Source organism: Numenius arquata, chromosome 14 (assembly GCF_964106895.1).
Source record: "Numenius arquata chromosome 14, bNumArq3.hap1.1, whole genome shotgun sequence".
In the NCBI taxonomy this organism is placed as follows: domain Eukaryota; kingdom Metazoa; phylum Chordata; class Aves; order Charadriiformes; family Scolopacidae; genus Numenius; species Numenius arquata.
In genome coordinates this window covers 7,088,401-7,104,125 of record NC_133589.1, presented here as the reverse complement: position 1 = coordinate 7,104,125, position 15,725 = coordinate 7,088,401, and the positions used below count along the sequence as shown (strand labels likewise).

The 15,725-nt window shown below is 53.8% G+C and overlaps 1 protein-coding gene across 1 annotated transcript in view; it reads left to right on the top strand.

Annotated features, from left to right (window-relative positions):
• Positions 1 to 10,706: 10,706 nt before the first annotated feature.
• The window catches only part of PKD1 (polycystin 1, transient receptor potential channel interacting), a 93,627-nt gene continuing 88,608 nt past the window's right edge, over positions 10,707 to 15,725 (top strand). The window contains exon 1 of the mRNA XM_074158815.1: positions 10,707 to 10,960. Within this exon, the coding sequence (XP_074014916.1) occupies positions 10,707 to 10,960 (254 nt within the window). The remainder of the gene's footprint in view (positions 10,961 to 15,725) is intronic.

The following is a 15,725-nucleotide window of genomic DNA, read 5'->3' as shown; positions in this document are numbered from 1 at the left end:
CAATGCAGCCCATCAGTTATTTTTGTGTGGGAAGCGATTGTTTTCCTTTTGCAGCTGTGAAAGTTAAATTCCAGCGTTTTGCTGGGAGACTGCTTTTGTCTCTTCCCTTTCTTGCATTACCAAGTCAAGTCTTACATTGCAACCCTCCTTCCTTTGTTTGGTTATTTCATTTTCATTCTCCCCTGTGCCCAGTCCCTGTTTCCATCTTGGAGTCCTCGCCTTCTCTGATCCCTCCTGAAGGGCAGCTTCCACCTGTGGCTCCCTCCAGCCTTTCGTCACCATCATTTTCCCCGCAAAGCACCCAGGAGGTTTGGAGAGCCCAGCCTGTTGTGAAGTCTTTGCTTCTTGGCATTTAATTTATTTGCAAGGTGAGCTCTGCTAAATGCGCAGTGCTGTGGGTTTCTCACCGCTGATGTCCCCCTGGCAGGTCTGGCTCGCTCGGCAATGCTGGAGGGCTCCGTACTCCCTGCGATGCCGGTGGGACCCCAGGAGGTTTTGGGGTTGGGAGGGTGCAGCCCACCGCCAGCTCCAGCACGCTGCAAACCAGCCCTGCAACCAGGCTGGCACATTAGTGCGTTGCCAAATTTGCTGCTTTTGGAGCACCTTATGGTAATAGCAGCAAACGGCACCTCTGCCTGCCTGGCACCTCCTCTGTCCCTGGCATTTCCCCACGGGCATCCCCAGGGAACCACAATGCTGGCCCGGGCCCCCACTGTCCCCTCCTGCACACGAAAGGGTGATCGTGCCAGATCCTAATGAGCCTGCACTGGGCTGAGGCCAGGAAATTAATTTTCCTTGTTCCAAGATCGAGAGGAGCCAAGGTTTCAGCCAGCAGAGGACGGAGCGCAGGAAAGTCCCCAGCTCTAGCAGTCACCCACGAGAGCTTTCAAATGCGATGAAGAGTTGGATGTTCAAAGGGCCTTTGAAATGTGTCCTACTGAGATACAGGGAAGACCGAGCAACAAATGCTCAGCCTCCCAAATACGAGGTATTTTCAAGCTATTTTCTAAATTTTAAATGCTTTTCAGACATGCCTCAGCAGTATCAAATATTTTAGAAACACAACATCTCAGCTTAAAAACATCCAAGATATTTTATACCATATACAGACATGTGCCGAGATGGGGAAGGATTAGAGCATGGTTATGGTTTCAAAAGCAAGCGTATAAATGTCACAGGGTGCGTCCATTATCCGTGCACACTCAGCCGTTTCCACTCCAGGTAGGTTCACACCAGTCAGACCATGTCTGGGTGCACGAGCCCGGCTGGTGGCCTCGAGCCTGCCTGCTTCCCGCGGTGCTGCCTGCAGGGTCACCGCAGCACAGCCCAAGGAGCTTGAGCAGATAAACCACCCCCCCACCCCACCGCCCCCCCCCCCAAAAAAAAAATCCTCCTCTTTGGAAGCGGCGATTTGGGCACTGCAGAGCTAGAGAGCCACCCGGGCCAGACCCAGCGCCAGGATGCACGCAGCACTCTGGGGCCCTGTAAAATAATAAGCAGCAGTAATGAGCGAGCATGGAAATGTGCAGAGGCTCATAAAGCTGCTGCCCCAGAGGATAAGTCAACCACTAAGGGCTGGGTGGGAAAGAAGTTCCCGCCAGAGAGAGTCATTGCATCGCCGCCTGTGCTGGGCTCGCCTGCACCTTCCCCTGCGGCAGCGTGTGCCGGTCCCTCACCAGACAAGGGTCCTTGCTCCGTGGGCAGGTCCCTGGAGGGGAAAAGCAAATGCACCCCCTGAGAAAGCTGCAGATGCTGGGGAGAAGCAGTTCCCCCCCCGGCCCTGTTTGCAGAGCTGGCAGATGAAGAGCTGGGCTCCTGCGTGCCAGGGCAGATGCAGATCCGTGCCCGCGGCTTGTTCAGCCATTCATCAGAGCAAATTGGTGGCAGATCGTCGCTGATTAGACACGGGCAGCGCCAGGCGGTATTTATCAGCCTAAGGATCAATAGCTTCTGTCTTTCTGCTCGTCCTCTGACACACCTGCAACAACGTTCCCTGGTCTGAGCTGTCAGCAAGTGGCACTGCTCCAGGTAATTAATAATCTGGACGATGAAGATGCAGCTTAGTGTTTTAATGGTGTTTGTTAACATTTTCCAAGGAAGGCTGAACATCTTCTTTTAACAAAACTCTAGTAAGTTTGGGCAATTACTTTTTTCTTCAAGATGACACTGCGTGAGCAGGGTGGCCAGCCCAGAGCCCGATGTTTCCAGGTACACTGCGCTCTGAAATGCCATCAGCTTCCATAGAGCCACTCAGGCAGCCTCCTCTTGCCTTCCCTTTTCTGCAATTTTACAATTTCCTGGTCTGTTTAAAAGTGTTTATTCTTTATTGTGGGAAACATCTTCTCCCTCAGTGAAGCTAAGGGTTGTCCCAGTCCTGCAAAGATTTTGTCTGCCAGTAATTTCCTTTGCATTAGTTGTCCTTCTGCAATCAGAGGGACTAATTGCCTCTGACCAGCTGAGCACATGTGGAAGTGGTCGGCTCTGCCTGGGGAAGGCAGGGAGCGAGGCACAGCCACATGCAACCAGCTACAGCCAATTCAAAGCCAAAAAATGGCTGGCAAGCAACTTTTCCAAGCTGGCTTCTCAAAAGCAGATGTATTGTGGTGCGACGGTGCCAGCATTTCTGGGAACACCCTCTCTCCCTGCCAGTATGCTGGTACCCCAAGCTTTACCAGGCTGGAAGGAGGTGGAAGGAGCCTTAAACTCAGCCTGTCCTAAAGGTTTTCAACACACATTTCTGCCGCTGTGCCTCTTGCCAGCTGCCCTCTGGCTTCAGCTTCATCAGTGTGTTTGCTGCACCCTGCTTTCTGGGTGCGAATGGTCACAGGGCCCCCTTTGCAGAAGGGAGGGGAAGCCCCAGCCTTCACCTCCTCTCATCAGTGGCATCTGCAGTGGAGACAGGACCATCACACCCCAAGCTTGGCACCAGGCAATGCTTCTCCTGGGCTCTCTGCAGCAGGCTGGGAGCCTTCACCTTGTGCAGAACAGGGTGATGCCATAACAGTGGGTGCAAAAGGTGAGGGAGAGGGGAGAGGGCTTCCTGAAGTCCCGGCAGTGGGAAAATGAGTGGTTCTGGCTGCTCCCTGACTTTTTACCCAGCTAAAACCCAGGATGGCTTCAACTCGCCTCAGTGAAAGATGCCAACTCCAGCACTGCAATGCCTCCTGACGGCGCTGCGACATCAGCATTGCTATAGCAACGGGCCCAGCACAGCAGCAATTTGAGGGGACCATGCTGCGGCCGGATGGGTGCCACTGCCCCCTCACTGCCCGCTGCCCTGGCCGGTCACATCCCATGGTCAGCCCCGATACAGCAAGGCTGGACCCCCGCAGGGCACCCACCACACAGAGCAGCCCTTCTCCTCCCGGCTCTGGCAGCCTTCGCTCATCAGCATCTTCCCAGCTGAATTCGTTATTCCCTCCCTGTGCTTTGGACTTTGCCAGCAACACAAGAAGTAAGAAACTGGGGCTGTTTTGTGGCTGCAGCTGGCAGAGGGGATTTCAAAAGCATCAGTTCTCAGGTGGTCTGAGGTGTGTGATGGCCAAAGGCCAGCCTCGTGACTGAAAGCCCCCTGCCATGCTAGCCCTGCCTGGCCCCTGCCCCAAAAGCTCACGTCCTCCCCAAGCAGCGACCTGTGGTACAGCCTGTGCACGCAGGGCATGCAGAGTCCTCCCAGTGCTGCCGGCACGTGTCCAGCTCCTGGTCAGGCCTCGCAGCACCAAGCACACTCCCCGGGAAGTTTCTGATTAACAAGAACCTGAGGACAACCCCCTTCTCCATTCTGCCTCCAGCCGCAGCAACCCTCTGACCTTGCTTTTGCTGGTGGGCAGGGACCTGCATATGGGAAAATCCCGAGCAGCTTTAAACCCCTCTGGTGTGCACCATGCTCTCCGGCGAGCTGATGCGGGGCAGAACCAAGTGGGAACAGCCAGAGAGCACCCATGGCCAGAAACTAAAATTCTGCAAGTTCAGCCTGATGGGAGTGTCCCTTCATCAGCCAAGGACCCCCGAAAGCCCTGAAAGTTGAAAAATATTAAGAGAGAAATCATGAAGTTTCCTTTGCTTTGAAAGAGTGTTTGGTAAATAAAAGCAGAATCGCCACCAATTAGTTATGGAGCAGAAAGCGTTGTCACTAAAACCGCTTGGCTCTGTTTTGCATTCACACTACGTCAAACGGATGAAAATGATCAGCGTGAATAAATTCACTTCCTGAGCTGAAATTGTCCACAAAAATCATCCAGAAAAAGCCCAAGAGGGGCTTGTGCTGACCCAGCTTAGCCCTGAGCAGTTGAAAACCCAGCACTAAAAGACAACCACATGCCTCAGGGGAGAGCATGGACCCCGAGTGCAGTGCAGGGAGTGGGGGGGGTCCCTCTTCCAGCCAGCTGGGAGAAGCTGAGTGGTAGCATCCGTCCCACCTGGCTGTGGGCACCCCACACTGCTGGGACCACTGTGTCCGGCTGATGCCTCTTTGCCTTGTCCACAGCTTCCTGCACCCAGAGACTGCAGATGTGCAGCTGGGAGCCGTTTGGTGGGCAAATTGCTGCTTAATTAACCCAGCACAGATGAAATCTGCTCGGGATGTGGTGCGAGATGGCTCCGCTCTTTACGGTTGAGCCAGGCTGATTGCCCTGTACGGCCATCAGTCCATCACAGGTAGATGGCACTGACCGTATGGATTCTGCGCCACTCAGTGTGTGCACACATGTGCACGGGGGAGGCCGAGGGCAGGAGCTGGGATCAACCTCACCCCACGGCGGTGTCCGTCACCAGCGGCAGGGACAGCCCGGGCTGCCCGGGGCTTGCTGCACCCGGCCGGCTCCCTTTGCATCCCAGTTTAGGCCACGTTTACTTTGTGGGGCCGCTCCAGCCTTTTCCCCCTGGTTTTCACTCCGGAGGAGCGCGGGGAGGCGGTGCTAGAGGGCGCCAGGGGCCCGCGGACCGGCTCCGCAGCGCCCGGCGGCCGCGGTGAGGGACTGAGCCCGCACGTCCCGCCGGGTCGCTCTCCCCGGGGCCGGGGCAGCCCCCACCCCTCTCCACCCCAGTTTTCTCCCCCCACGCCCCCAACGGGACCGGTCAGTGCCCCCGGTGCCGTCCCGTAGCTGCAGTGGGGGATTTGGGAGGTGATGGGGGGTTTCTGGATCCGACTGGTGCTCTGGGTGATGGGTTACAGCTGGGGAACGCTCGTACTGCGAGGCGAGGCAGGAGACAGGCCTGGGTGGAAGGAGATGGCTTTTGTGGGGGTCAATCTTCAGGTAGCCCCTTTGCAGGACGGGCCATCACATCACGCAAGCACGGGGCACCTGCAGAGCGAGGGGCATCCAAAATACAGCCGCAGAGCAACAACCTGCAGGGAGGGAAACAGCCGTTTCCTCCCAGGAGAAATGGAGATCTTCATCTCCTCTGGGATACCCATATCCTGTCCAAAAGCAAAGGGGACAGCTCTCTCCCCCTGGACGCCTGAGGGCAAGCTGTGCCCCGTCCATCAGGCAGAAGTAATTTCTAAGCAGGGAAATAACAGCAAACCGAGCGCTATGGCCAAACGTTCATACAGCTGCCCTCCAAAGAGACCAAAGCCTGTGGCAAGGGGGCAGACAGTTCAAGAGGGGCATTTTTTTCTTCTTTCCTTCCTTCCTGCCTTCTTTAAACCACATACAAGATACCGTAGAGACGTGCTGCTGGAGGCAGAAGGCTCCCTGTCCTGGCCCAGTTATCCAGGCTCCGAACCCAACCTCCAGCTGCACAGAGCTTCCCCTCCACAGGCCATGGACCCACCTGGGTGACAACATGTCCCCACTGCTCCTGCGTAGATGTGACAGGGGATTCCTAGGCAAGAGAAAAAGCAGCAGTGTGGGAGGGCAATGCAGTGAAGAGACTTTCTCCCTGTGTGTGTGCGTTTTAAAAGCAGCTGCCATTGCATCTTATGTGAAGCCCAGTGCAGAGGATTTTTGCAGAGCACAGTGGCTGCAGCGCACATTTGTGGGGAGCACAGCTCTCTCCACACGAGCTGCTCATGGCCCTTTGCACCAGGGCACGGCAGGCATGAGCCAAACAGAGCTTTAATGTATAGAAATACAGTGCTGGAGAGCGGGTGCCGCAGGGTCCGGCCACGCACAGTGGGATTTCTGGGCTGTCCGTGTGCTGCTGAAGACATCTGCAGCGCTTTCAGGATCTGTCCGGAGGGGCCTGGAGACAGCAGCGACATTCCCGGCCGGCCACAGCTCCGTCACGTTTTGCTGACCACAGTGTATCTGCCACTGCTGATGTTCTGGGTGCACTCAGCCTGCAGGACTGGTGGGACAGGGAGAATTAACACCCTCTTAGTTGGGGTTTTAATTCTACTTCAAGTAAACAGTGTTGAGAAACTCTCCATTTGCTTGCCAGTAGGAGGAACCAGAAGAATCCCTTCCCCACAACAAGCCATTCCCAGCCTCCCAGCCCCAGAGTACATTTTCCACTTCCATCATTTTCTGCAGTTTGCATTTTAAAATCTGTCCCAACTCAGCAACGAGACCTTCCTCCAAGATCAAAAATTGTGATTCAATGTGAACAAATTATTCTCTTGCAGCTGTATCGAGATTTGCTGTCTTCTTTCCCACTCATTCAATTATTTCCTTGTTCATTGCCCTCATTACAGCTTGGCAGCCCTAGCTTTTGGGGTAGAGCCCTTAACTTCATTACATCTGCTGGATTACATTAGTGATCTAATCTTCTTATTACAATCCATACACAGGATATTTTCTCCTTGCTGTTATCTGAAGAAATATGGGCATCAGTACAGAAGAAAGGGGAAAAAAAAACCAAAAAGCAATTTACAATTGAAGGAGCGGAAATAAATACATCGTAGTCACATGAGGAAGTAGTAACCACTGAGCTATTTTGGGCACAATACATCATGCAAAATACGATGTGTCTTTCAAGCAGATTTCAAGTCCAAAAGGCACAAAATGTTTTCAGAAAGTAAATTCTCACATACATTAAGTACCGTGCCAAGGAGTGAAAGCAGATGCTGTCAGTCATCTTATTTAAGGTTTGTGCAGCGTTTGGATAAGGAAAGCCAGAGCCCCAGCTTATAGAAACAGATATCACTCCTTTGGCTTCAGCGGGACAATGCTCAGACCTAAAACCATGCAGGTGCTTACGGACTTAGTTGGATCGGGACTGTCGTGGATCAAGCACACCCAGGAGAGCAGGGAGGCAGTGAGCATCTCGGGAGGTGTAACACAGGCTTCATAACCCGCAGTGGATGTACACCCAGCTCTGGTGGGTCCGTCCCTTGTTCCCCAGAGAATCCTGTGCGCCTGAAATCACAAGAGGCTTCAAAAAATCCCACGTGATTAAAAAGCAAGTTCACTGTCACCCCTGCCTAATTGTCCTCCTCTTTCCCAAGCTTCTGAAGGTTACAGTGTGCCCGAGGTAGAGGAATCTCAGCAATAATCAGCTATTTTCTCCTAGGCAATGGAGAGATGCCTGCGTTTCGCCTGCTTGCAGGAGCTGGGGTGAGCAGGACCACAGCAGCCATCATGCGGCGCAGGGTGAAAACCCATGACCTGGCCCCAAAGCAAGTGCGGGGACGCTGGACGACTCCAGCGAGGGCTTTTTACACCGACAGAGAGACAAGTTGTAGGTAATGCCAGCCACTGAGAGAGGCAAACATGCCCCCACAGCCCTCCTCTCCCCCAGGTCTATTCTCAGAAGAGGAACAGCAGGGGTAGTAGGCTCTGAGGCTCCCGTCGTTGGTCTGGTACCACCCCAAACAATTGTTCTGGCTCCCTGCTGCTTGCACTCTTTGGATGCTTGCGGACAGCTAGCATGTCTCTCTCCCACCCCTTTTTGTTGTGGTTTCTCCCTTGAAAGCTGCCAGGCAGATTTCCTGAGCCCGCCCGTTGACAGGGCCCCACTAACACAATGGCTGCTGTAGAGTGTCAGGACGGCAGCTCCCCAGCACGCTCGCTGTTGGAGCACTGGGGAACGCTGGGGAACGCACAGGGGAGCGCCAAACACTGGCGGAGGCGAGGGGTGCAGCCCCGAGGGGCGTCGGGAGCTCTGCCCAAAAGGCAGCCCCACTCAGCTGTGCAAGCTGCTTCTGACAAGTACAAAACGCCCCTCACCCTGGCGTCAGGGCGGCTGTCTGTTCAAGGGATGCAGTTTCTCTGCGGGTGGGTGACTCACCTGTACGGCGGAGGCAGCAGCCCGTCCCACAGCGGTGCTCGCCAGACCTTCCTGAGGTTTTCATAAAGACAGTAATTGCTGCAAGAGCTGTGATTGAACAGACTGTGGCTTCAGTTTTGCACGTGGGCAACCTGGGGACTCCCAGGGACACTTGCAGCCTTGACACCAAGGCTCAGCTGGAGTGATTTGCCTTACTGAACTTAAATGTTACATAGGAATATTTTAAAAGGTGTGAACGGCTGCAAGAATTAATGGAACTGCATAAACAAAGAGCAAGATGCTCTTGTTCTCATTTAGGACAAACCCTGCTGAAAGTTTTGTCCGGGTCAGCAAATCTCAGGAGAAAGCGCCTTTGGTTGGCACTTCAGGTACCAGACCCCCCTGAGTGAACGGGCCCCTGTCTCTGGAGGATGTGCGGGATTTACCGCTCTCTCTTTGGGTCCATCCCTCCCAAGTGTCCCTTCCCAGGACACTCACCGCAGGGAAGTGTCGGGCACTGCATACCCCTCCACTGCTTCCCCCCAAGTCTCCGTCTTTCTGGGTGTCGGTCTCCAGACTGGTGCTAGGCTTTCCCCTCTCGCAGAGACAACCACACGCACACACATTTGCTGCGTCTACGGTGAGAAATCCCTGCTTGGCTGGACAGGAATGACCGTCTCTGGCTTGCGAAGTGCTCTGTCACGGAGCAAGTTCCATGTTTTATTTGAGCTTCCTTGTATCCTCCCCTCGGCTGATGGCTGGGGCCGTGTTCTGTACATACATACCACCACGCAGTAATGAAGCACATATCGAACAGTAACAAATTAGAGTCCCTGTAAAACTATCAGCACTCACACCTTCTTCTCCACTGCTTTCAAACGGGGCTGGGTTTGGTTTTGGAGAGATGCCTTCTCCAAGGACAGAATTATGCTTCCTTTGGTTGTATAGATACTTTATTGTAGTCATATTCTTCAGTCACTTTAAACTAGAACCAGTTCAGATCCCTGAGGAGTCATGGGATCCCTGAGGAACCATCATATAATGACAGGATTGACCTCAACAGGTCTGGCCTGGTCTGAACCATGGCCAGTGCACTGGACCAGTGCCGGGTGCAAGTGGCATTGAAGCCCGACGACTTTGCTATGGTTAGCATTAAAAAAAATTAAAAGCCGCCTTGTTCTTCATCTCTCTCCAAGATATCTGAATTACCTACTGTGCTGCAGGCATGTAACACACACTGTACCCTGTAACTCTTCCTGGGTTCAGCGGGCATGCAGCGGCCTCAGGAACGGCCACCAGCTGCAGGAAGTGGCCACCAAAGCCCTTCAGGGAGGGCACAGAGGAGGGCTGGTGCTCCCCTCTGCCCATCATCCGAGTGTGCAGTGGAGGGGAAGCCCTCCCCCGTCATTTTGAGACATCTATCCAAGCAGAACTCCACACTGCGTTGTCTGCCCTACCCACTTTCCAAGATGCTCCCACCAGGATAACCCCTGCCCACCGGGAAGCCCCTGCTTCTGGGATCCCCCTGCTCCCAGGATCTCCCTGATCCCTAGGATGTCCCTGCTCCCTGGACCACCCTGCTCTCCAGGATACCCCCTGCCCCCCAGGGCCAACCCTGCCAACCCTGCTCCCGGAATCCCCCTGCTCCCCTGGGATGCTCCTGATCTCTGGGACCCTCCTGCCTCCGGGACCCCCTGTCCCAGGGATCCCCCTGCCCTCGGGACCCCCTGCCCCCGGGATCTCCCTGCCCCCGGGACCCTCCTGCCCCCGGGATCCCCTGTCCCAGGGATCCCCCTGCCCTTGGGACCCCCTGCCCCTGCGACCCCCTGCCCTCGGGACGCCCTGTCCCCGGGATCTCCCTGCCCCCGGGACCCCCTGCCCCCGGGACCCCCTGTCCCCGGGATCTCCCTGCCCCCGGGACCCCCTGTCCCAGGGATCCCCCTGCCCTCGGGACCCCCTGCCCCCGGGATCTCCCTGTCCCCGGGACCCCCTGTCCCCGGGATCCCCCAGCTCTTCCCTTGCCGAGCAGGGACCGGGGTCCTCATGCCCCGGGCCCGGCCAGGGAGCGCAGCCGGGAGCCCCGCGGCAGCCGCCGCGCCCGGGAGCGGAGCTCTTCCCTCGCCCCGGCCCTCTCCGCCGTCCGGTGGGCGGCCGCGCGGCGGGGGCGGCCCGGGCGGGCGGCGGGGCTGGAGCGGCGCCGGGTTTCCGCCGGGCGGGAGGCGGAGCGGGGGAGGCGGCGGCCGCGGCCCGGGCGGAGCGCAGAGCCGAGCGGCGCCGGGCCGGGGCTGTCAGCGCGGCGAGCGGGAGCCCAGCGGGCCGGGCCGGGCCGGGCCGGGCGCCGCCGCCGAGCAGCGCGCACCGCCAGCCCTGCGGGGAGCGGGGGCGGGGGGGCGGGGGGGGGGGGGAAGGCCGCCATGCCGGGCGGGCGCTGAGGCGCGGAGGGGGCGCGGAGGGGCGCGGAGCGGAGCGGCGGTAACGGGGCGGGGCGCGGCCGGGCCCGGCCGGCCGGCCGGGAGAGCGGCGGGCCGGGGCCATGCCATGCCCGTAGGGGAGAGATGCCTTTTGGAAATGGAGACACTGGATCACAGCGCAAACATGGCGTCCCCGCGGCGCGGCTGCCCCTCACGGGTTGGTGCCTGCTCTGCTCCCTGCTGTGCGGGGGGCTGGCGGCGGCCCGGACGCCCCCGGCCCCCGCTTGCCAGCCCTGCGCCGCCGATTGTACCTGCAGCGGCCCCGCCTGCCTCGTCAACTGCTCTGCCCGCGGGATGGAGCGCCCGGGGACCGGCATCCCTCCCGCCGCCACGGCGCTGTGAGTACCGCGGGGCGCGGCGGGCCCGGGGCGGCGGGGACGGGCCGGGCGGGCGGGCGGGCGGCTGGGCTGTGCCGTGGGCGAGCGCTGGCAGCTCGGCTACCGGCCCTTTGGTGTTGTGTTGCCTTGAGCCTTGTTGCGCGTTGGGCCCCGTGGTGGGGATGGGGACGCGTGACAGCCAGGCGCGGAGATGGAGAGACGTCGCGGAAAAGTTTGCCGTGAGCCTGCGGGGTCAGAGACGGGCAGAAGCGGCTCCAGAGAAGGGAAAAGGGACGACAGCTTCAGTAGAATCATAGAATCATGTGCGGGCCCAGCCTGGCAGCGCTGCTCGGGCTCGCTGGCTTTGGCTAGCACGGCGGGGCTGATGGCCCCCAAAAAGTCCTGGCCCTGGGGATGTGCTCGGCTCCGCACCTGGAGCAGCGTTTTCAGGATTCAGCCCAAACCGGGTCATCTCGTAACGCTGCTCGTGTCTTGCCAAGAGTTGGCAACGCTTGGGACACGCTGGATGTGTGCGAGATCCGAGACAGCCCGGCAGGTATGTTGGGCAAACCATAGGATGTGACATTCCCCATAGGATAACATAACATTCCCCGTAGGATAACATAACATTCCCCGTAGGATAACATAACATTCCCCGTAGGATAACGTGACATTCCCCATGGGTGCCTTAAAGAGAGCTGGGGGCTGCTGCGCCACAGGGCAGGAGGTTTTGTGCTGGGGGGGGGGGCAGTGTTAATTTCTGAGGTTCTGGGGGAAATCGCAGGAGGAGAATGATGTCAGGAAATGAGCAGTTGGATGTGGGTGAAACACTGTTCTGTTAACGGCAAATCCGAAAGGCTCAAAGTAACAAGTTCACGTGAAAGATTCCTCCATGAGAATGCCAGGGTGGGATGACAGTTGTGTTTGTGTCCAGATGCTGGTTTTGTTTTGGGAAAATCAGTCACAAAGGTATGTTTCTTGGAGGTGTGTTAAGAACAGTCCATATGCACAGTCACTTAAATAAAGTTACTGTATGACGCAAAAAAACAGATTCAGGGGAAGAGTGGTTTTTTTTTTTTTTTAAATTTATTTTTGAACCTAAATTTGTTTTCCTTAGGGAACAACTTTTCTGTTCTTGAGGAGAAAAAGCATTGAGTGATTCATGTAGAAGAGATGACGTGGGGCCCGGCAGAGTGGAAAAGTCTCACATGAACTGATTTCTACAATACATTAAGGGTCTGCTTTTCTGTTCGGATACTCAGTTTAACTAAGTTTCCACTTTCTAGTGTCAGTATAGATTAAGAGATACTGCAGAAGTTGCGAAGTAACTGTAACCACAGTAAACATTAAATTGTAGGTCAGCAAGATGTATCTAGACTAACTTCAGGAATATGTGCACATCTCTATATCCAGCAGACAAGGTGTTTTCCAACTCTTTTCTTACAGGTTACGTTTAGACTTTTCCAAACAAACTAGCCATTTTTCGTTGCAGAAAGTCCCTAACTGGGAAGGACTGATTTTTATTACTGGGTTTCTGATGTTGCGTTATCTGTTGTCAGTTAGACACGGGGATCTACAGCCCCGGAGGCTGAATGTGCCGTTGCGACAGAGGCGGAACGTGCCAGCGCTTCTCTGGGCGCTTGTAGAGCAGCCTTCTGAAGACTGTGATGATAAGTCCTTCATTTGGCTTTTTAAGGACTTGGGGTTATTGCAGTGTGTTTCTAGGATTATTAATTTTGGTAGTAAGTGTTTGAGACTGTTTATGTTATTGTTGTTCAGAGGCGTTGAGTTGTAAAAGCTCCCCAAACGTTTTGGATTAGATGGTATTATGCGATGACAAATTGGAGTTGGACATAAAGCTCTTGCAGGTCAACAAAACAAAGTGCCCGGAATGTGGGAAGGGGAAATCTGCTAGAGCCGATGGACTGAAACGGCAGGATAGTGTTACTGACATCTTCCTCCGATTTCGATGGAGAAATGTTTGTTTACAGCACTGTTGAGAGCAGTGCGGTAAGGGGAAGAGCTTTGCTCCGCTGAGGGATGATTGTCTTTGGAATTCAGACTGTAGAGTCATCTTTGTCAGCCAGCAGATCATCCTGTGTGTACAGCCACGACTCCGCTGAAGAAGTGTGTGCTGGTAATATTCTGATGACTGGTATAAAATGTGCTGAAGCGGGCTGTCATGGCACACGGATTTCCTTTGGGGAGAAGTTTACTGCCCTGTTTGACGTTGGGAAAGGAGGCATGGGTGCTTACGTTGTCATTATAAGCATGAAAGATTTACAGATTAATTTCCGTTGTGATGAGAGGGACTCGACACAGTGAAGTTATGCAAGTGGTTTTGTCTATTCATTTCATGTTCCCTTTATTGAACGCTGACAGATAAAGTAAATAATGCTTTTAATGATTGCTGTCTATTCTCTCATTAGAGGAAAGCTTTTTTTTTTTTTTAATATCTCAACAGAACTTTTTTTTTTTAATTAGTCTGAAACAAAAACAGCCTTTAAGAAGGCCGAGTTCAGAAAATTACCAGCGCCAAAGCCCCCTGGTTCTGTGGCAGGCGTGTGTGCTAGCACTTACCCTCAGGGAATGCGATACCGTTACCTCTAGCTGTAAAAGTATGGCCTAGGAAATGAATTCCTCTCATATCCGACGTTATAGACGTAGCAACTTTGAAGAAATACATGCCAGCTTCGGCAGCGCTGTTACTAGGAATACAGAAGAAATGCCCCCATCCAAAGAATCACTAAGGAAATAAGCTCTGCTGCTTGCAGACGCTACATACCTAGCTGGAAGCAGTCTCCAGGCAGACCGAATGGGAATATTGGCCCCTTCCCGTCGCCAGAGTCGGGTTCTTGAAGTGTAACGCAAAGTCTGGCTGGAATCAAGAGCAAAGTCTGTTTTTCCAAATAATCTGCAGTGCGCAACGTAAAAAAAAACCCTATACTTCAAGAGCAACACGCTTCAAGTGGCAGCATTTGCACTTCTGAGTTTCGCCGTCTGAGAAATGCTCTGATCTGATCTCTTTTCAAGTGCTCTGCTTTCAGGGCTACCGGATTTTGTTGGCATTTACTTTGAGACTTAGCCGTTTCGTGAGCTGGTATCGCTCCTTTCATTCCTCAACTGGAAATAAAGATTTTCTGGCTTTCCCTTGCAAATATTGACTATTTCTGACACATCCTTAGTATCGTGGTAGTTTTGAAGTGGAGATTAGAATCTCAATTTAAAAGACTAGAGTTAAACTCCCTTATTTTTCCATCATTAATGTTGAACGCTGTTTGTGGATGGGTAAAAGGAGAAGCTGAAATCAGAGGAGCTCTGCTATCACCGCACTCTTGCAGAAGCTCTACAGATTTGGGTGTCATAACTTTCATCTAAAACCCAGCGGGGGTTTTTTTTGTGGATTTGGCAGTGAGCCCTGGGGTTACACTGCCTAGCTGGTGACTTCACCTAAGCAAACCTTCTTAAAACAAACAGATTTTATGATTCAGGAACCTACAGTCTGTGATATTTTAAATTTCAAGAGTTGGCAACGATGGGTAGGTTTTGGTATTATGTGATGCAGTAAAAGCCTTTTCAAGGCTCAGTGTTTTCAGAAACTATCAAGGGGAAAAAAAAATCCAATTAAAATCCAATTCAGGTAAACCCACAAGCAGAGCAGTGTCTGTACAGTAGTGTCCAGTCCACAAAGGCAAAGTAGCGTTACTTCTGTTCCTAGAAAAAACTTCAACAGCCTGGAATGTCATTCTTATAAGAAGCCGTATCCCCAGCAAAAACAAGGCTGTATTTCTCTTTTGTAAGAAATTTTGTAGGGGGAAAAAGGCCTAAATGAGGTGCTAGATAAATATTTTGCAAACGAGATGCATTCAGCCTGTGGAAGGGACCAATCACATAAGCAAAATGTAACTAAAGCACCAAACAAGGAGGCAATTCTGCATTATTCCATCAGAGCATAATGGTCCCTGGTGTTGGTGAAGTGTCACCATAATGCCATCGCAGCAATGGCACGAGCAGAAGGTCCAAGTTGTTTATTGTGCTCCTTCCTACAGCTTCAGAGGAATTGGAGCGCTGTTCTCATGAGTGAGAAACTTACCCTTTTTAAAATTAGAACTTTGCTGCTTTTTTGGTGGTGGGCTTCCTTGACATCTGGTGTATTATTTACCAGGTACTGCTTGCATTGATTTTTCCCTGTGTTTCCTGTAATTTTTAAGTTTACTGGTGGCGTCTTCCTGCTTGTGGCTTTTTCCCTGTTGGAGTGAAAGTGTGGGCCCGATCCTGTTCTTCTCCTGCTGGCAAGTCCCCGACGGGTCTCTCTCCCATTTCCCCCAGCTGCTTTCATTCTGCTCTCACAAAGAGGGGTTTTAAAAAGAAAATCACTCATTCAGAAGGTGCAGCGAAACAGACTCATCTGGTTTGTCAGTGCTTCTCCCCCTGTTTGCCATTTAATGGGATTCCTTGTTTTATCTCCTCATGTGGCGGTTTCCACGCTGTGGTTTCCATAAGGCGTTTCTGCGTCATCCTCTCTCCATTTCTTCAAGCTTTGTTGTCCTTTGATTGATAGTTGCAGTTCAGCTCGATTTTGTACCATCTTGTCTCTTATTTACTCCATATGTTGCCAAACATTTCTCTCAGTTGTAATGAGTGAATAAGAAAGCAAGCGGGAGGGAAGAAGGGGATCTCAGGAGGAAAAATGTGCTTTCCGGTGCCAGGGCGGAGCGGGCTGGGAGCTGCAGAGACAGAGGTGAGGAGAGTGCATGGGGAACCGGGGGGGACACGGGAGTGTGGG